The sequence below is a fragment of the Pollicipes pollicipes genome, unplaced genomic scaffold (assembly GCF_011947565.3).
Source record: "Pollicipes pollicipes isolate AB1234 unplaced genomic scaffold, Ppol_2.1 Scaffold_4881;HRSCAF=5763_pilon_pilon_pilon, whole genome shotgun sequence".
In the NCBI taxonomy this organism is placed as follows: Eukaryota; Metazoa; Arthropoda; class Thecostraca; order Pollicipedomorpha; family Pollicipedidae; genus Pollicipes; species Pollicipes pollicipes.
This window is the reverse complement of record NW_023596576.1, coordinates 4,735,999-4,755,758: the sequence shown is the minus strand read 5'-3', so window position 1 is coordinate 4,755,758 and position 19,760 is coordinate 4,735,999. Positions and strand designations below refer to the sequence as shown.

Below are 19,760 nucleotides of genomic sequence, written 5' to 3'. Positions count from 1 at the left end.
TGACAGTGTTTAAAGCCCAGGTCAGTAGCGATACGAGCAATAGATAAGCTACTTTACCTGGTACCGAGAGCTGGAGACAGTCTCTTAACGCCGGGCAGAGGCGTTATAGATCCGCCCATGTTTTGATGTCAACCGAGGCATGACACCATTTAGTCTTAATTTTTGAGCTGCACACACTAGATGTGCCGCGTACGGACAAATTAAACGAGTCCCCACGCGAGGCACGATACCATCCGTACTCTGGCGGCTGTGCTGCAATGCTGTCAGCAGCCCAAGTCCTGCTCCGCTCCCGCCCCGTCCCGTCACGTCAGCGAGTCCCGTAACCGGCCGCGGCGCCTCATCCACGGATGACGTCAGCCACCGCAGGGCACGACGGCGGCCCCTTTCATCCGTGGGAGACAAACTGTCAGCGGGCCTTAACGCCCCTCGCCCCTTAACGCCCCTCACGCCGTCCGAGCGGCGGCGCGGCCGCGTCCGTTTCGGCCAGATCGCATCGAGGGCGCCGCCGGTGACGGGCCCGACGCAAAAACGGCATCGACTTCGGACCTCGGCTGCGGCAGTACGCGCGGACTTGTGCTGTTCCGGCGGCCCTGATCGGGTCCTCCTGAAACCGTGTGAAACCTGGGTCTCTGCGCAGCCCAGACAAGTCGCGGTCCCTATGGGCTCGAGGCCAGTGCGGGCCTCACACCCTCAGCGAAAGCCACTGCTTTCGCGGGGATTGTGCGTAGAGCGAGTTAAGTCCCGGATCTCACGCAGCGACGAGGATTCATCGCAACTCAGATGCCAATCGATCCAGCTCTTCCTTCACGGCGGCAGGACCTTCAAAGAGTCATCAATGCGTTGAACATTTCTTTTTAGAGCCAGCAGTTTCTTATAGAACATCATCTGAAGGGTGCGTTTGGCTGCCCTCTACTGCATTTGTCTCATGTCTTGTATGAGAGCTTGCTCACCACACTCCTGTCACTGTCTTTTTGTTTGATGCTTAACATTTGCCTGGACCTTTTAAATAATTTCCAATTTCTGTAAATATATATATACATATAACGTATATTATATATATGTTGAAATATTTTGGTAGAATCCTTTCTTTTATGCATGGTTGATTAAAAATAACTGTTGACATAGCATCGACGAGCTTTTGTCACATCGTTCTAGTTTCTGGGCCTTTTACTGGGCGTCATCGCTTAGATTAAAGATGGTTCGCACAAAATTACTCATATATTCATCGCTCCTTACATTCTAACTTTTCGAGATCCTATCTCATCGTCGGAGAAGACTGAATAGCACAAAAAATAAGTTTTGAGTTTTAAAGGATAAAATATTGTGCACTAATGTTGGAAAACATCTTTTCGCACGGCTAACATAAATGAGGCATAACTAAATGAAGTAAGCCAGAATCCTATTTTCACTCTGATACATATAAGAAACACTCATAATGGGAACACTACAAAGACACAATGGAAACACTATTGTTGCAATCACATCAATAGTGCTCACCGCCCACCACTTAATAGTTCAAGAGTTGTGCAAGAATTGGTCTGTCTGTTCAGAGCCGGAGAGAGTTTGTTAATGAATATGCTCCCCAAATTGAAGGCGTCTTCTGTCATTGCACGTCCGTAAAATGTCAGTGTTGTCTGTCAGTTGTTGTGTCAATGTCATGTCGTGTCCATGTCGCATGTGGTCCAGATGTGCCCCGTCACGTAAGTGCATCGTCAGGCCGTCGTGAGAGTGTCGTGTGGTCACACCAATGTAGGGTATGGAACAAAGTTTGAAGCCTTCGATGTTGCATTTAATTGATGCCACTACGTTGGTGCCGTTTTAGTTTGTCGGGTGTGGTCTGGGCTGTTTCTCATAAGAAAGCTAGATATTCTCTTATTACGATAATAAACGTCGATTTGTCTTTTCTGTGGTCGTTTTTTGCCTTTAACATGCCGAGAGGTAATTTCCCGTAAAACTTTTTGTATTTTATGCTCTCCGTACCAAAAGATGTTTTCCAACAGTAGTGCACAAGTTTTATCCTTCAAAACCCAAAAATTATTTTTTGTGTCATTCAGTCTTCTCCGACGATGAGATCGGATCTCGAAACGTTAGAATATAAGGAGCGATGAATATATGAGTAATTTGTGCGAACCATCGTTAATTTAAGCGATCATGCCCAGTCAAAGGCCCAAGGCCCGGAACTAGAACGAGAACGATGAGTCAAAAGCTCGTCAATGCTGAGTCAGCAGTTATTTTTAACATATATATATATATATATATATATATATATAATATATCCCTCTCTTTTTCTCCCTTTTCACCCTCTCTCTCTCTCTCTCTCTCTCTCTCTCTCTCTTCTCTCTCTCTCTCTCTCTCTCTCTCTCTCTCTCTCTCTCTCTCTCTCTCTCTCTCTCTCTCTCTCTCTCTCTCTCTCTCTCTCTCTTCATTCTTCCCTGCATGCACATTTGAGCACCATACTCACTAGGAAACATCGGATTTTTGCTGAGCGTACAATCATGCCAAAAGTATGGTCGATACCAGATAGACATACTCTCATTCTGTCTTCTTTCTAGAAGACGTGGCAGCCTGCTCTGTTCCGCCAAAAATACTGTATGAAGAGGTCCAATCGTTCACTATGCCTGCTGGTGTACGGGTCCAAACCGACCCCAGTCCCTCGACGCCCGGTCCAATGTAGTTCAATGGTCCAGCGGCGCCGGCACCACCTCGTCCGGCGAGCTCGCGGCCGACCAGCCAGCGGTCCTCTGCCCAGCCTCGGCCGCGCCTAATGCATCCTTTTACCGGGCCCGTAATTAACGTAATGGACTCTCCTTTAGCGGGCAAATATTATGGCATTCTTGTCGGCGGCGATGAAGAAATCTGCGGCGCGCCGATACGGATCGAGGGCGGCGCGGCTGAAAGGCGCCGGCCGGACCCCCTGGCGCGCCGACAGGCCCCCCGCTCCGGAATTTGTCAAACAGAATTACGGCCGTGTGCACGGGCGCGGCACCCAGCGCTCGCTGAATGGCGATGCGTATCGCGCGCCCGACCGCCTGGAGTAGGCGACGACGGCGGCGGACGGCGGCGCATTGGGAAGCTGCCGGCCGCACTGCCGTCTCATTGTGGGCCGGCGCCGTGGAGCGCCGGGCCGGCAGCCGGCGGTGGGTCGGGTCGGGGTCACGCGGAGGGCAGCTGCAGGAGAGGACCAGGCCGGTGGCGGGGGCACCGGCGGCCGGCGGCGGGACGCGGCGCCCGGACGGTGGGTGCGCCCCAGTCCGCGCCGCCGCTGCTCCGTATCGTGGGGCCCGGACGGGGTGCGCCGCGTCCGCGCCGCCGGTGCTTCGTAATCGTAAATCGGCTGGCGAGCTGGCTGGGTTCGGTCCTGACCGGTATCGACGCGGTGCATTCAGACGGCGGCGGTGCCTTTGATCCGCTGACTAATCACGACAGAGGTGCAGCGTCACAGGAGTGTGACGTCACGGGCGTCGCCGGTACCGTCCGTCGGCTGCTGGGGCGGGAAGAGACTACTGCGTTCGATGGAAGGGGAGACCGCTGACGCTTGGGGAGAGGCTGTTGATGGAGCGCTCGATGCTGCTGATGGAGCGGTGATGAAGGTCGCTGGCGGAGCGCGGAGAAAGATCGAACGCAAAATCCACAGCGAGCACCGTTGTCTAAAGTCAAAAAGTGTGAGCGAAATGTTAATGGGCTTAACAATGTCAACGACGGCGTGCAATCGCATGCGTGCAGCGCGATGTTACAAGTCCGGCATTGCGCGACACTTTGTCGCTGCCAGTTTGGCTGCCGGAGCCATAACGGAGGGCGGCTGAACGGTAGATAACGTCTGCGCTGGGGAGTTCCGCCGTCTTGGCTAGCCGCGTCTGGTCCCGCCCAGGCTTGCCCATCAATGTTTTCTCAAGACTTCCAGAAACTTAGACAAACCAAGCCTCGCCTGCCTCAGTCTGTGACACAGTCTAGTGGCTGACACATCAGGCCGGCGACTTTGACAGACACACTAGGCCGGCGACAGCAGCACCTAGACCTGAAGGGTCGGATGACTTATCACTCGGTATCGGCGCCCTAGCATCGGCGCCGATACCCGGTCCGGGGTCCAGGTGGCTCGGCGTCGCGGAACATGGGCACCTCGGCTCAGTGCTCCACCAAGACTGGGAGCATGCTGCATGACCTTTCCTACCCCTGACGTTAGTGGTCGTCCAGTCTGCCGAATAGGAAAAGTTAGCCGGCAGAAATGCCGATTTCGGCGAGAGGAAAGTCATAAGCAGCATCTTGAAGGCGCAAGGGAATGTTCCGTGTGCTGACATCCAATTAGAGGAAGCGTGTCGCTTTTGCGTAGTATTTTGAGCTTAGATACCAGACCGTAGTGCAAGACAAAAATTCACAACCACAACAGCATTGAGGTATAAAAGCCCTGGTTTCTAAGCTACACAGGGTGCAGGGTAGAGTACAGGGTACAGGGTACAGGGTACAGGCTACAGGGTACAGGCAGAGGGTACAGGGTGTATATACCTGTACAGGTTATATATCACAGGTGATATCACAATGACGACACGCGGGGGCAGGGAAAGACTCTTACTGGTCGGTGGGCGCTTTGTGGTGTTCGACGACCTTGACCGGTCGTGCCAATATGCACCGTTTTGTGGCCAACGCGCGGAAGGTGCCGATCGTTTCCATTCCTGCAAACTACGTATATACCACTGTTCCGAACAAATTGCTCAAAGCAACCTCAAACAGCTATATATATATATATATATATATATATATATATATATATATATATATATATATATATATATATATGTGTGTGTGTGTGTGTGTGTGTGTGTGTTGTGTGTGTGTGTGTGTGTGTGTGTGTGTGTGTGTGTGTGTGTGTGCGTGTGTGTGTGTGTGTATATAAATTCCTTGGAAGAGCTGCGCCAAAAAGTTATAGGAGGACCACACTGCCATGCAGCCATTGGGCAGGAGATTCAAACGGCAAATCCTGAAAGAACGTGATTGTTTGGAGCCTATGGCGGACCTGGGAGTGGTCAGAGTGAAACGGATATGTCATGTGTAGCATGATGCAGTAGGATCAGGAGCATATCTCTGCCAAGCTTGTGGTATTTTCATTGCTTCTTGACAGGAGCAAGAAGAAGCGCCATTGTCTGAGCAGGCTGTCATCATGTGTTGTCCTTTAAAGATCATGTTCAGTGACGAAATGTGATTTCCTTTCAAATGAATTCCTTGCTGTTAAGGAGAATCACGAAAGGACAAAACTCAGTTAGAAAGCTGTCATCTCTGACTACGAGTTTTTTTTCAGTTCTCGGCTGAGTCGGGCAAAAATGGCGGAGTGGACAACCTGCACTTAACATCATGACCTCAGACATTTTTGAGTCACAAGGTTGTGAATGTCAACATCTCTTTGTGTATCACAATTATGCTATATCATTTCAGTACTCCATACGGCGAGGAAACATCTCCCTTAGCATGATGCACTTCATAAGTAATGGATTTTACCCTAGTAGGGCGTACTGGCCTGTGATCCGCAACGTTGTTTGTGTTGGCAACCTCGCGCGATGGGCTCGGTCTTTCAGGGGCGTATATTCTGCGAAACCTTTCCATGTGCAATAAAGCCTGTTGTTGAGTTTTGAGTCGCTGATCACAATGTCGTGTCGTAAAAACGTCCTTGCCTAGGCTTTTATGGCGTGACAGAAGCATAAGGCTTCACTATCGGGTTCTGAAAGTTAGTTTGCCTGGTCGGCGGTGCTGTGCTCGGTGTAACGAACAAAGATCAAACCTTAAGGCACTGTAGCAGCTATGTGGTCTTCGCATACCAAGTAAGGTTTTCGGCTTGTTTTTTTTTTATTTTCTGGGCAAGAAAAACCTGATCGGCGTGTTAGAATCTTGTGACTCAAAATGTCCTTTTCAGTACCAAAGAAAGGCAGAACAAAGGAAAATGGAAACTTTTTACTTTTGCTTCGGTTCGGTCGTCTGGAGGGAAGGACTATAACATTGCCCTTAACAATGACATTACAGACCAAAATAAAACCGAAATGTCAGCATCACTGACACACATTGCACTGATATGCCATACTTATGGACCCCATACTAATCCCAACATCTTGTCCACATACTACAGCCCGAAGAGGAACGTCGAGGAAACATAACAATATCGCGTGAATCAGGCTGGGGTGCGCACCACTTTGCATGTGCGACTAAGCAAGACATTTGGTGGGCTCAACTTCACTAAGTTAAGGCCGGTCAGTATTTACAACATCTTGAATGACGTAACATTTCTGTCACCTTACATGCATGTCTTTCAACGTTGGAAAATTAACCAAAATCCTCGGCGGCCTTTTGTAGAGCTATTGCGATTGATCTAAATGCACGACTCGTAAGTCCTACAGGACTTCAAGATTTTTATGGATAATAAACCCTCTTTGAGACTATGCATCTTGAATATATTACATCACACACTGTTGGCTGCAGTCTCGAAAAGTAATTATGATCGTATGGGGATCGTTTGTTTGAGGCTGTAGTCCACAGTGTAGCGTTTAATATTATGAAAGACTTATAAGTCAGTCCAAACCATTTCTTGCAGGGATGTTTACCCGCAAACGCATTCCATCTTAGGTAACGGACAACGCACAGCGCTGGAGCACTGTTGATTGTTCACTGTAAGGGATTCCCAACAGCATGTCAATTGTTACATTAACCTCCATTTTGATCACCTGCGCATGCCTTTCACGACAGCTCTCTTTGATTAGGATCGTATGGGATTTGGGATGTCATGCAGATAAGTTTTGAACTCTGACGACTCTGGCTCTAACGAATCCTTGGGTCAATATTTCACCTTGGAGATTGTTACCATCGACGTACAGCTTTTCTCACATCACACGGGTTAATTCAACATTTTAATGCTGATTTTTGGGTGTTGAATTTTTTATTTTGGGGGTGAATTTTGCTTCTCAAGTGCTGGAGACCGCATTACTGGACCAGCAATGCATCAACGAACGTTCAATTTTACACTTCCTTGCAATGGGCCAAGGCCAGCAACTTGATATCAATAAGGCCCTGACTTTGAAGGCGGTAATGTTAAGAACTCGCTTGAGGTTGGTATTGGCGCTATATTTTTTGTGCTGGAAATTTGACCTCGTATTGAAGTTACAGAAGTTCTACTTCCATGCACTGTAATAACTCACTTGGCGCTTGTAATAATACGCAACATGTTATTTTCTGGTCGAAATTGGGCCGCATTTTGGCGGCTCAAGCCCACTTCTTACTTACTGTGTTCTGTACCATAAACTTGGATAGCGTGCTGGGGTAAAGTTGTGCCACAGTGAAGGCGACTTTCATTGTGGCGTCTGTAACCACGTACAATAACTATGTTTAGAAACGGTGCTGAAGCCAACTGCACTCGAAAAAATAACTCACGCGACTAGCTAAGAACAAGGCTCAGATGACCCGAATCACACATGCTTTTCAGGCTGGTTGACGTAAGTTTTCTCACAAACGTGTGCTACATTTACCCCGGCATATTTTGATCTTCTCTCTCAAAATAGGAGACTGTTATTGAATGAATGATACTGTCACTTCACAGCCCGTAGAGGTTCCACAGGGCTTGATACAGGGCTGAAAGCGTGCAAGCACAGCAGCTGTTACTACATCACCTATATGGATAGCATGGGCTCTGGCATATGGCGCTCGTCTATAAAATGTAACGACGAGCTAGGGGCAAAGTTACCGAAACGAAAAGACTTCACTTGGATCTCATTGTGGATTTGAAATTCACTGAACATACATAGGCATGGTCGCCACCATATAGTGTCACTGCCTCAAATCGGGTTTGAAGGACAAGTATTAACACGTGTGGTATATCGGCGACCCGCTGTCGTCGGCCCCATGGCGTCGCGGTACTTCATGCCGCAGTTGCAGCTCACGCTGAACGCAACGCAGTATTTCAGTAGTGGGCGTCGCCCAGTGACTTGTATGCTTACATTCACAGCACCAGTGGCACTCAGCGGGCGCCTCAACGCGGCTTAAGCGGTGTAATGTGCAAGATCCAGCGCGGCATTCCCAGACCCCCTAGTGACAACATAACGTGACGGTCTTTGTCCGTCACAAACCGGACTTCAGTTCCTGCAAATTGAGCACGATTCAGTTTCGTCGTGCCTGAATTACTTGCCCGGTTATGTTTTATAATGAGGGCTATGCTCAGCGCTAGGCAAATGACACGCCCGCTGATGACGCAATAAGAAGACATTTACGTCCGGGCATCATGAGCTGCCATTGCAGCTCGATGCTCCTTCTAAACAACTTTCGGACTGCATCATGCTCTAGTGGTTGATGCATGACACCTGTGGGAGAAGAAGAGCGTAAGAGCGATCATTGACAAGCCTGAGGAATTCCAAGGGAAAACTGGCACAGAGTAATGAACCTAGGCGATAAAGGGACTTGCTGGTGTTCTTGTTTCATCAATCATCGCACAAGCAACATGTCTTTTAGGCGACATTTTTCCATTTTCACTCTCACAGCATTTGAGTTGGTGCGTCATACAACGTGGAACCTAATCGGAGACGATCGTGACTTGCGTTATTGTATTTCCAGCCGCTTCTTGAATGACAGCATCGAAATCAATGTCACAAGCCGCCACGCACTATTATTTACTCGGAGATAGACCGATGCCATTCATTGTAACAGCAAAGTATTCCCTTTTTGTCTAGGCATTAGGGCTGAACTCTCCGTTTTGGCCTCGTAATTCGAATATTCAGATGAGCCAATGTCAATATTCTAGTGGAATATTCCGGGCTTTTCGGACTCCGCCAGGTTCATACCCAGGCAAGTCATTTGCATGGTTGCGCGGAAGTATTAACATCAGTAGTTGTTCTGGTATGGACTGATGTCATTTGTCAGTCATCGTATGTACAAGGTGCATCACTTTGCACACAGGTGACAATGTGATCAACAGCTGAAGTGCGGGGGGGGGGGGGGCACAGTGTCTTGTGTTTTCGTTGTTTGCTGGACAGCGAAATTAGTGTAAAATGAAATACTGCCATTGAGAGCAAACTTGCCTTTGATTTGAGTATACTTATTACCACAAGCCGTTAGCAAAAAGAAACATCAATGACAATAAAATACACTATATAGTATATCACATACAGTGATTCCCTGGACAGAGTGTTTAAGAGACAGGCGTATGACCTGTTCTTCGAGCTCATTTCCTAAATAGTTACAAATGCGGCATGTCTCAAATTATGATTTTTCAGTTAACACGCCAAACAACATTTTTCATTCCAGCAACGAGCATAAATTAGTTCTTGTCAATCATATTCTTAATGAGCTGTTAAATAACCTAAAACTAGTAAAGGCGATAGCTTATCAGGTCAAAAACATAGAGCCAGAGAAGGTATACACCCAGATCTCGTGCAGACATTTATTACCAGTACAGACGTCGTTGTTAGAAGGAAGACGCCATTTAAGGCCAGTTATTCTATAGAACACCACGCGCGGGAGTGGCCGCGCCAGCAGTGCTGCATGTCATGGTAATTGGAGGCACTTGTCCCTTCTCCTGTCCCTGGCGGGGCGATTCCCTCCCATGGAATCACCCCGCCCGAGCACAGACACTTCTTACGGTCACGTTTACAGCCGACACTTTGACTGACAGAAAGATAATTACATTAACAAGATCTGCGGCCCGCTGCGGCCTTTACCTGGTGACAAAGAGACCACTCCGCTCAAACGTACATTTTTCTCTTACAAGGCGGGTTCAGATGAATGCTCTATTCCATGATGCTAGTCAAAATTATAGAACTGTAGCAGGGCACGCGTATAATTTCAGTGCCCGGCAGACTGTTATATCTTCCAAATGCATGGCTGTAACTAACGGATATTTATAGATACAGCAGCACCACCAACATTTCAGAAATTTGACATTAGATCTAGAATGTTGCATAGAAAAATGGACCAAAAAAGACATTTTCATTCGCAGCCCTCGTTGAAAAGTTTTGCCCATTCTTCCGTCAGCTCTCGAAAATTCTAGTAACTCAACGACCCATATGTATATATATATATATATATATATATATATATATATATATATATATACTTTTGAATCCTTCTGGTTGTCGTTATTGTGTGACGTTGTGAATCAAGCGGCCCAGATACCTGTGATTTTAATCGTTCTGGTTGTCGTTATTGCATGTGTCGTCGTTAACTAAGCAGCTCAGACATCTGTACATTTGAATCCTTCTGGCTGCGACCGGAGCACACGCAAGTTCGCGTCTGTGTGTTGGGAGCGGCTCTCGCAGAACCAATATTTTGTGTTTCAATTTTACCAGTTGTACAGCTGTTACAACTGCGTGCCCATTGCCAACAGACCACCGGGCGCGCCTGAATACATGGGGTTGGAAGCTGAACTGACCCATTACGCTCCTTCAGTATGCTACAAATCCCACCTTCCCATCTCTACATCATCGTGGGGTCGCTCACGGCGCGTTCTAAATCTGCGCATCCTTTCACCCGTTCTGATCACCTCAGAATAAAGAGACAAGCGTAAGAGGTGAAATGTATGAACAAGTCACAACCCATGCCCCCCAGTCCCAGATCACGAGCCCTATTTTAGATTATCACACGACTCTGCGCCATATCACACAACTAGTACGCTGGGAGGTGGGGCGGGACTAGGAGACGGGTAGGCCCCAGGCGGTTGTTTGCGACGGGGCTCCGCGGTATTCCCCGATGCGCTGAAATATGTGCGCTGGGTACAAGGTTCTCGTCAAAAGGATGAGATGAAAGACATCGGTGAAGCCAAGCTAGACAGCAGCAGTGATCGGCATCAGTGCGCTACCACACGCAGATCTTAGATATCGGAGGAGCATTGTGGCCTGGTCACAGCCCGTCAGTAATGCCACCCTCATCAAACCAGTATTCACACCTGCATGACATTGCTAGTAGTACGCTCCAATCGTCTTTAACTGGCTGCAGCGGTGCACAGATCTTCCACTCGGGTTCGGCTGGGTTGAAGCCCGTAGCTGTACTGCCCGTGCCATCTGTTGAGTAAATTGTAATATTTATGCCATGCGGCACACTATAAAATCGGGCGCGAGACTCTAATGACATCTAGCGGAAAAGATTGAACCAACGCCTATCCATCGGCAGGCGTCTTTCCTACTTTGATTCCATGGTCTTTGCTCATACTAAATCAATTTCTATAAAGCATGACAGCTGATACGAGATTATTGCCCATACTAATGTGCAAATAAGGCCCTGTTTTGATAACTTTTATCTTACCTGTCGCTTGTGGCGCGCTATTTCGCCGTAGGTTGTGCTCAGGATGGAGCGATGCCACACAATTGCGTAGCCAGTTGTGTTTTGTTATCTGAAGCGGTTTGCTTGATGCATTATGCAGTCAGAATATACATCCTTTGCATGGATAATCTATTGTTGTTATTTATACCTATCTATGTTGCCAGTTAGTGGGTACCAAAAGGCACCAAAATTGTCCAGCGTAATCTGAGTGGAATGGATTCACAGCTGACACGGATATACCACGGCACTCTTGTGACATTCTGTAAGAAAATCGCGACGTTGAAAGAGACACAATGACGGTTGGTTGCAATACGCATTGTGATTTTTTACTGTGGCATGACATATGTGCATTGATTGTACATTTCCCACGTACAACTGGCTTATTTTCTTTCTTGTTAAGAACATAGACCCCCAACTTTGAAAATACGACACCGGTGGCTTTCTGTCTGTGTACGTGGGCTTTTATGAAATGCGATTACAAGATCAGGTAAACATTTTCCGTGGAGGTTTCCCGTCGCATGCGATTTTATCGGTAACCAAGACAGACCACCAGCTTCCTGATTGACGTTGTCTATCATTCTTGCTTTGATAGCGTGTTTTGCTTTTCTCGGAGACGGACGATCTCCGGTCTTTCACAGACAGCAATCCATTTCCAAAGCGATGTCAATGGCGTCCTGCTGCCGACTCCCACACCGAGCCCGTCAAAACCGTCCGAGAGTTCCATCTCATCCCTGGCACGGTTTGCGCGCTGGCGGCGCTGCCCAAGGCAGCCCCGAACCGCGATCGGCTTCCGCCCAGCGACCGGAAGTGGTCCGCTTCCGGTGCCGCGGGCGTCCCGGTCATTGCCGCGACTGGGGCCGCTCGTCCAGCGAATCCTTCCGGCGGCAGGGGTGCCCCTGAGGAGAGCCGGACCGGCCGACAGGGGGGATGATGCATGGCCACTGAAGAGTGGACAGGGGACCGGTGGCCGGCCAGAAATATACGGCTCAAAGGTCGTTCATCTTGTACTGTGGCGGCGCGCTCCGTGAACTGGGGAAGAGCGCCGCTGGCCAGTCGACCCGAGATCTCGCTGTACTGGAACGGGTATAGCACTTGTCAGATGCATTTCGGGCGTCTGAGGCGAGGGAGCAGTTTTGTATACCAGGATCGGTAAGCGACCCACCACTGATACACAATTTATCTAACACCGTTTGTTCGGAGAAACTGTTCAAAACGGGCTAGACTTTTTGCGGGAACGAAGAGACACTTTGGCCACGCACTGCGTCCACGCACGAGTGAAGGGTAACGCTGAAAAATGTAAAGAGCAGTTTTGAAACAGGTCAGAGACGGACAGAAATGGTCGCATGCATCTAGGCAATTAGGCAGTCGCGTTTTTATCGGCGTAATGTGTGAACAAACTTGCATAAAGCCCTCTTAGACGGGGACCTTGTTATGTGAAATAACTATCATTTGTACGCCCTGGCATGTCCCAGATAATATCCGGCAACCAGGTTATCCCGCATCCTTCCAAACAAAATCATACGGGTTCTGTGTTCTTCGCATTGCCGCCATCACACTTTTACTGTAAGGCGCCTCTGTCCGTCAGTTCGCTTTGCATCTGTTTCGCTGGCCACTTCTGTGGTTTAATCCGGGCAAAAACGCACAATTTACACACGGTACACAGCACGCATGAGACCACGGGCATCGTGAATCGAAAAATGGCAGTCTGTTGTTATTGTGACCGATGAGTATGAGGCACGTGTGAAAATATCAGTTGTGTGCCTGGTGCAATACCGTGGGCCGCGACCCGAGTGGCACGGCTCGACTCTAGTGATCTCTTCCGGGGGTCCGGACCGCTTCAAACCACTGGCTGCTACGGCCTGGCTGCCGGCTCGTCGGCCGCCGCCGTCGCCGCCGCCGCCGCCACATCCCACCGGGGCCGCTGCCCGCTCGCCAAGTAATGGATTCCGGCAATTTAGTATACGTACTTGACGTTTTTATTAGCGCCGCCATTTGTCGGGTGACTTGGTACCCCTTGACGCTGGATTTGAGCGGCGCTCCGGTTGTACGGGCCGCCGCCATGTTTGGTGCGCTTGAGGGCAAGTGGTGTAAATTGAGGCGTAGCGTTCGGCGTTTTTGTCTCCGTTTATGGGAGATGAGAAGGAAGAGCCTCGCGATGAAGCGGCAGAACAAGGAGGACAAAGGACACTTAAGATGCCTTTCATCATTGTGACCGGTGTGTGTTTAATGCAGCGGAGCTTCGCACAAAAAGGAATTGAAGTAGTTGGACTGGTAAAAGTAACAGACGCATGTGTCGCAATAAGGGCATTAAACCAATTTTAGGGCTGCTGTGTACTACTCCTGTATCTCTCGTGTATGCGCCATAACAAGACCTAGAAATTGCTCCCAGTTGGCGTAAGCAAATTACATACTGCGCGTAATCTTTAAGCTTTTATAATGGAGTGAAGGACTTTCTTCTCCTTTGCATTTCAATGCAAAGGAGCTAGAAAGTGACTTGGTTTGATTTGACCAGAATGTTTGGACGCCATGTCTTGGTCGTGGTACTGCTGTAAGCTAATATGACATGATATTAGGTTGTCTGGATGTAGGGATATCTTCGCATGAAATTATAAAAGAAGGAATTAAAAAGTAGCGTCTTTTAGGGGCACTACGGAAAGAGACAAATAAGAGCATGGAAGCCCAACTGTCGCATGTTCACAGCTTCTCCAAAGCTCTCTGCCCCATTGACCATCTGTAATGCTCAGTGTCCCTCTGCCACTTGAAATTTCTTATGGGAATTCTGCGATCGTGCTGAGGTTCGCACAATCTGAAATATCTGTGATGACGCGTCCAACAATAGGCCAATTGTAATAAATGAGAAACGTCATCCATTTCTAGAAAACACTTAACCCGAGAATATAGCTCCCTTAGTTCATTATCTTTGTGTTGCGCAGTTTCTCGGCATTCCTTTTCGTTTAGTTGCTATGCATTTTTCCACTCTATGCCATCAGTATGACCGAACACTTGTTACCAAGAAAAGAAGCACAATCTGCACACATTTGTGATCCAAGAGGGTCAAGGATCTTCCATGCTGGTTATTAAATCCCGTTTTTGCGTTTTGCAACGGGAAGCTAATTCACGCCATCCGTCGTTACGCGTTCGAGGCTGCTTACAAATACTAACGCCCAATACTCCATGCTGCTAGACCTGTGTCGTGCGTCCGAGTTAGAGGGCGTGATGTCCAGCCGTGGCATGTGTGGGTCAGGGGACACGGACATACCACTCAGGGGCGGGGAAGGGGGGGGGGGGCGATCCGTGCGTGGCCATGGCCATGCACGGACAAGGGCGGGAGTCAGGGAGCACGCGCGGCCCGCTGGGAGGGCAGGGCGGGGGACAGCGGCGCGGGGCGGCGTCCATCCGGCCGGAAAACTAGCGAATCACGACGTCCAGGCGGCCAAGATTGATGCGCCATAAAGCGCGGCCGTGTTTCCTGGCCTTAATGCGACGACTCGGCGGCGCCCATTACGCCTGGACGCAGGTCGCCGCCGGCGCGCCGCCCGACGAGAAATTGAATGACCAAATTGGAGTTGACAGAGCGTGCTGTGTCGGGGGGCGGCAGCCGGCCCCCGGGTCAGGCAGGGCCTCCGCCGGCAATTAGCTCGGCCGCTGCGCCGGGGAGAGGCGGGCCGGCGCCGCTCGGCCGCCCCCGTCGCCGGGCCCGGTGACAAGTGGGGTCGTTAGGGCGGCGAGAGCGCATCGGCGCCGACGGAAGCGGGGCGCCGCCGGCCGCCGGTCATTTCCCGGCGTCGGTGGACAGCGGCCGCAGACGCACAATAGGGACACGCGCCGCGCCGGCCGCTGCCCGCGGCGGCCAGGATTGCCGGCCGGCGCCCGCTCCGCGGCGCACTGCTGGGGTCAGCACGCCCGGCGCCGGCCGCCGGCCGCGCACGTGCAAGGTGGAAACGCGGCCGCGTCGAACGATGGAGTCCATTTGGGGGGAGCCGTGGGCTCGCGGCTCGTCCTGTTTTGTTCCGGTCGCTAATGGTACCTTTGTTCGGGCCGGCTGGAGGCCTTTCAGTCGCGGCGATGGGGCGAACTGTGTTGCGATGGGTTGAGTTCTTCCATCCTTTCACCGGTGAAAAAGAATACCTCATGTTGCGAAGGCTCTCCGTGTTCAAATAGTAAACTGCGGAATTAGAAACTAAAGGATTGACGAAACCCGCCACGCGTTCCCAGAAACGGCGCGTCCCACTGTAATGCGACCTTTTGAACCCGACTGTCACTGGCGCAAGACATCTTCGAGAGGCACGGCCGCAATGGCGCAGGCAGCCCCAACAAAACACCCTTAAAACAGGTGGCGGCGGCGCGATGCTGCGTATTTGTTGGGGCGTTGGAGCATCGGCAGCGGCATAGGTGTCACAATAATTAGTCGATATCAGATGGTAATCGGGCGTCCGGTGCGGCGGCCCGACTAAGCCGCTCCCGGCCTAAACTGATTAGCCGCCGACAGGGTCCGGACGAGCGTAAAGCGCCGTCGCAGCCGTTCTGTGCAGCGGCGCATACGGTCGTGCGCCACATTAGCCTCGGCCGGCTGGTGGGCGCGGAGCGCCGGCCGAGCGGCGGCACATCGCAGTGGCAGGCTGTCAGCGTGTGCGTCTGCGGTCTGGTCTGGTCTGGTCTGGTCTGGTCCGCGGCGCAGGCAGGCTCGGGCCGCCCCTGAGGATGATGTGGTGGCGCGGGAGACAGAGCCACGCCGGCGGAGCTGATGTGCGGAATGTAACAAGTGGATGTGGGTTTTGGTAATGGGACGGGCCGCAATGGTGGACAGTAGGTAACTTTACCACTTGCAAAGGGTGCGCGCCGTTGGTGGAGACTGGATGTCGGTGGTAAAACGCAGTACTTTCTGAGCGTCACGATTCTTTTCAAATGCGCCATAGGATGTATGCTAAATCTCATAACCTCGTCAAGCATCAATTTACGAGCTAAACTACGTTAAATCCATATTGATTAACATTTGCTCGTGGGCATGCGCACGACCTTCGCATGGCCGATTGCCCGGTTCACTCGCGCCGGATGAAAGCTTTCAGGAGCCGTGTTCCCGCAGCTGATCTATGCTGTCAACACCATGTCCCGCCGGGAAGTCACCTTAGGGCTGAGCGCTCGCCCCTTCTGGCGGCGGTTGATCGGTGCTAAACCGTTGGTCGTTCCGTTGCAGATGCACGGGTTCTGTCTGGACGGCGCCGGCCCGCCGCCCGGCCACCCGGCCTTTTCGGAGGCCGAGGTGCGGTACGCCCACGCCCGACGACCTGATGGTCGACTGTCCCGAGCAGCAGAGCGACCTCTCCAGCCACAGCGACTGACCCTGCGGTCAGCGGTGACGGGCGCCCGGCCGGCCGCGGCGCCGCCCCCGCCCCTGGCCCCGGCCCCGGCCCCGGCCCCGGCCAGCTCGGCCAGCTCGGCCAGTTGTGATTACGTTGTGTTAGGTTCAGTTGCCGACGGCGGGTGAGCGTTTGGTTCTGTCGGCGGTCGCGGACCGCCAGACATGCGGCACGGTTTGGGCTGAGGCATTCCGGCGTTTGATTGCGGGCGCAATTTTTTGTGATTCAGAGGAACCCATGAGGAGGCGGTCGTTCCCTTTCGTTCGGCTTGCAGACGGTTTCGGGAGATAACGCAAACCAACGGCTTTGAGACCCTGGCCACCTTTTGTTCGGAGAATCTTCTACCACTTCAAGTACAAAGAGAGAGTCAGTGATAAGGGTGTGTTGGCTCAGCACCAAAGTTCCTGGCGAGTGTGACGGTAGCGCCGCTTTAGCACGCCCCCGGCCGGGCCCGACCAGGGGGCTGGGAGAGGCCGGGCCCCCCGCCTCCGACAGTTTCATACGACAGCTCCGTCACGTCCGCGTACTGTCACAGTGCCGCACGTTGTTAAGTTTGCGCGGCGCGCGTGGCTGGACTCCGACGCCAGTGACCTCCAGCGCCAGCGAACCTCCGACCGGTCAACGGACGAACGTGTGCGATTTTGGGCTCGAGTGGTGCTCACCGCTAGCCGGGTTCACATCGTCGCGCTCGCGCGCGCCGCCTCGCACCAGCTCATCAGCGTGATCTGTCTGGGCGGTACGACAGCCGCCGCCGCCCGATCCTCGCCAGCATGCTCACGGGCGAGAGTGCTTCTCGGCCAATCTCACACACACACATCATCGTGGAATTACCTAGGCATTGATATGCGCGGGGCGGGCGTTCCGGCCCGCTTAGCTTCCGTGCCCGGCATTATCGGTTCATGTTTGGTGTGCGTTCGTGTGTGTGCGTCTTGCTGCGAGACGAGCGCGGTCTGTTCACCCGGATCAACAAAAGCGACGGCCAGTCCATTTTGCAGCGTGAGTTCGCCGATCCGGCGACCCGTTCGCTCCGTCGGGTCACGTACGTGTGTGGGGGGAGGGGGAGGGGATAGCCTGACCGGGACAGCTCGAGCCCGGCCGGTGATAGGCCGAGCCGTGCGCGGGAGGCGTGAGCTCTCTCTGGGCTGTACTCTGGAGTGTTGCACGTCCGTGCGGGCGAGGCTCTGGTTGTGTGGCGAGCCTGGGTGGTCTGTGTGACCGGTCGCTGGGCCCCCCAGCGACCTGATGTGACATCTGACCCCACTCTGGGCACATTGCCCGCCGGGAGATAATACACAACATGTACGCTTTCGCCCGCTCTCTGATGGAACAGCCAAGGCTGTAGACAGATTTACGAAACGCGCTTGAAGGAAATGCTCTCTTGCTTTACGCAGCACGCCATGACTCAGCGCTTCAGAGATTAGGCGTTCTGCGGTCTGACGAGGCCTGCCACCAGTAGCGGTAAGCAGCGTGTGAGTGCACACAGTGCCCTGAATGAGTTAATGAACTTCACTGCTAAGCGAGGCTACATACAGACGCTTTAGTAACATGCGTGCACTCTGCTAGGTAAACCCACCTGTATTTCATTGCCCGCCTATCACCCCGAACGCGATAGTGCAACGATGGCCAGCGGATCGGCTTCAGATAAAGCTGAAGCGCTTGGGCGTACGATCTCATATTACATGCAGTAGCAAACATAACTGCGACCAACTCGACGGAAACTTTAAACTCTACATTTAACAACAATCCATCGAATAAAATCAGCCAGAACCGGACGCGTACTGAGTTTGGGCCGAGAGCGACAGTACAGCCACAAATCTCCGCCATAGTCCACGCTTGCCATGGCACGAGATCACCCCACCCCCACCCATCAGCGAGCCGCTGCCCGCAACACCGTCGTCGTATTTGCGTTACGGCACGCTCCTGACCTAGCAGCGGCGCCGCAGAGCCTGTCGCGCCGTCGCGCCGGACGCAGGCGCCGCCCTCCCCGCCGGCGCACCCTTTCCCGGCAACCTTTCCACGCTAAAAGCCTCGGAAATTCGATTAGGCCGACTTCCCATGCATTAGGCGGCCGCCGTCGGCTCGCCCCTGCTCCAGGAGCCGATGATGTCACAGCGTCGGCGGCGACGAACCGGCGGTAGCGGCGGTCGACGCGCTCCCTGTGCACCCGGGACGGTCCGGCGCCGGTTGACGCGCTCTCGACGCACCCGGAACGTTCCGGCGCCGGCTGACGCGCTCTCGACGCACCCGGGACGTTCCGGCGCCGGCTGACGCGCTCTCGACGCACCCGGGACGGTCCGGCGCCGGCTGACGCGCTCCCTGTGTACCCGGGACGGTCCAGCGCTGGCTGATGCGCTGTCGACGCACCCGGGACGGTCCGGCGCCGGCTGACGCGCTCCCTGTGCACCCGGGACGTTCCGGTGCCGGTTGACGCGCTCTCGACGCACCCGGGACGTTCCGGCGCCGGCTGACGCGCTCTCGACGCACCCGAGACGGTCCGGCGCCGGCTGACGCGCTCTCGACGCACCCGGGACGTTCCGGCGCCGGCTGACGCTCTCTCGACGCACCCGGGACGTTCCGGCGCCGGTTGACGCGCTCTCGACACACCCGGGACGGTCCGGCGCCGGCTGACGCGCTCCCTGTGCACCCGGGACGGTCCGGCGCTGGCTGATGCGCTGTCGACGCACCCGGGACGGTCCGGCGCCGGCTGACGCGCTCCCTGTGCACCCGGTACGTTCCGGCGCCGGCTGACTCGCTCTTGACGCACCCAGGACGGTCCGGCCGCCGACTGACGCGCTCCCTGTGCACCCGAGACGGTCCGGCGTCGGCTGACGCGCTCCCTGTGCCCGGAAACGTGCCGCGCTGCTGACGCTCTCTCGACGAACACGCGAGGTCCGGCGGGCTGACGGCGCCTCTCGACACATCCGGGACGGTTCGGCGCCGGTGAGGAGGCTCGACCACCGGGACGGTCCAGCACGGTTGACGCGCTTCGACGCAAAGAGAAGGTCGGGGCGGACGACGCTATCGACGCAGGGACGGTCCGGCGCCGGCTGACGCGCTCCTGTGCACCCGGGACGGTCCGGCGCGGCTGACGCGATCTCTACGCACCCGGGACGGTAGCGCCGGTGA

General features: G+C 53.0%; 1 protein-coding gene across 1 annotated transcript in view; it reads left to right on the top strand.

The window, feature by feature from the left end:
• The first annotated feature begins 11,570 nt into the window (after window positions 1-11,570).
• The window catches only part of LOC119101829 (putative acyl-CoA dehydrogenase 6), a 17,182-nt gene continuing 8,992 nt past the window's right edge, over window positions 11,571-19,760 (top strand). Inside the window, exons 1-2 of the mRNA XM_037225255.1 lie at window positions 11,571-11,576; window positions 16,472-16,542. Of these exons, the coding sequence (XP_037081150.1) occupies window positions 11,571-11,576; window positions 16,472-16,542 (77 nt within the window). The remainder of the gene's footprint in view (window positions 11,577-16,471; window positions 16,543-19,760) is intronic.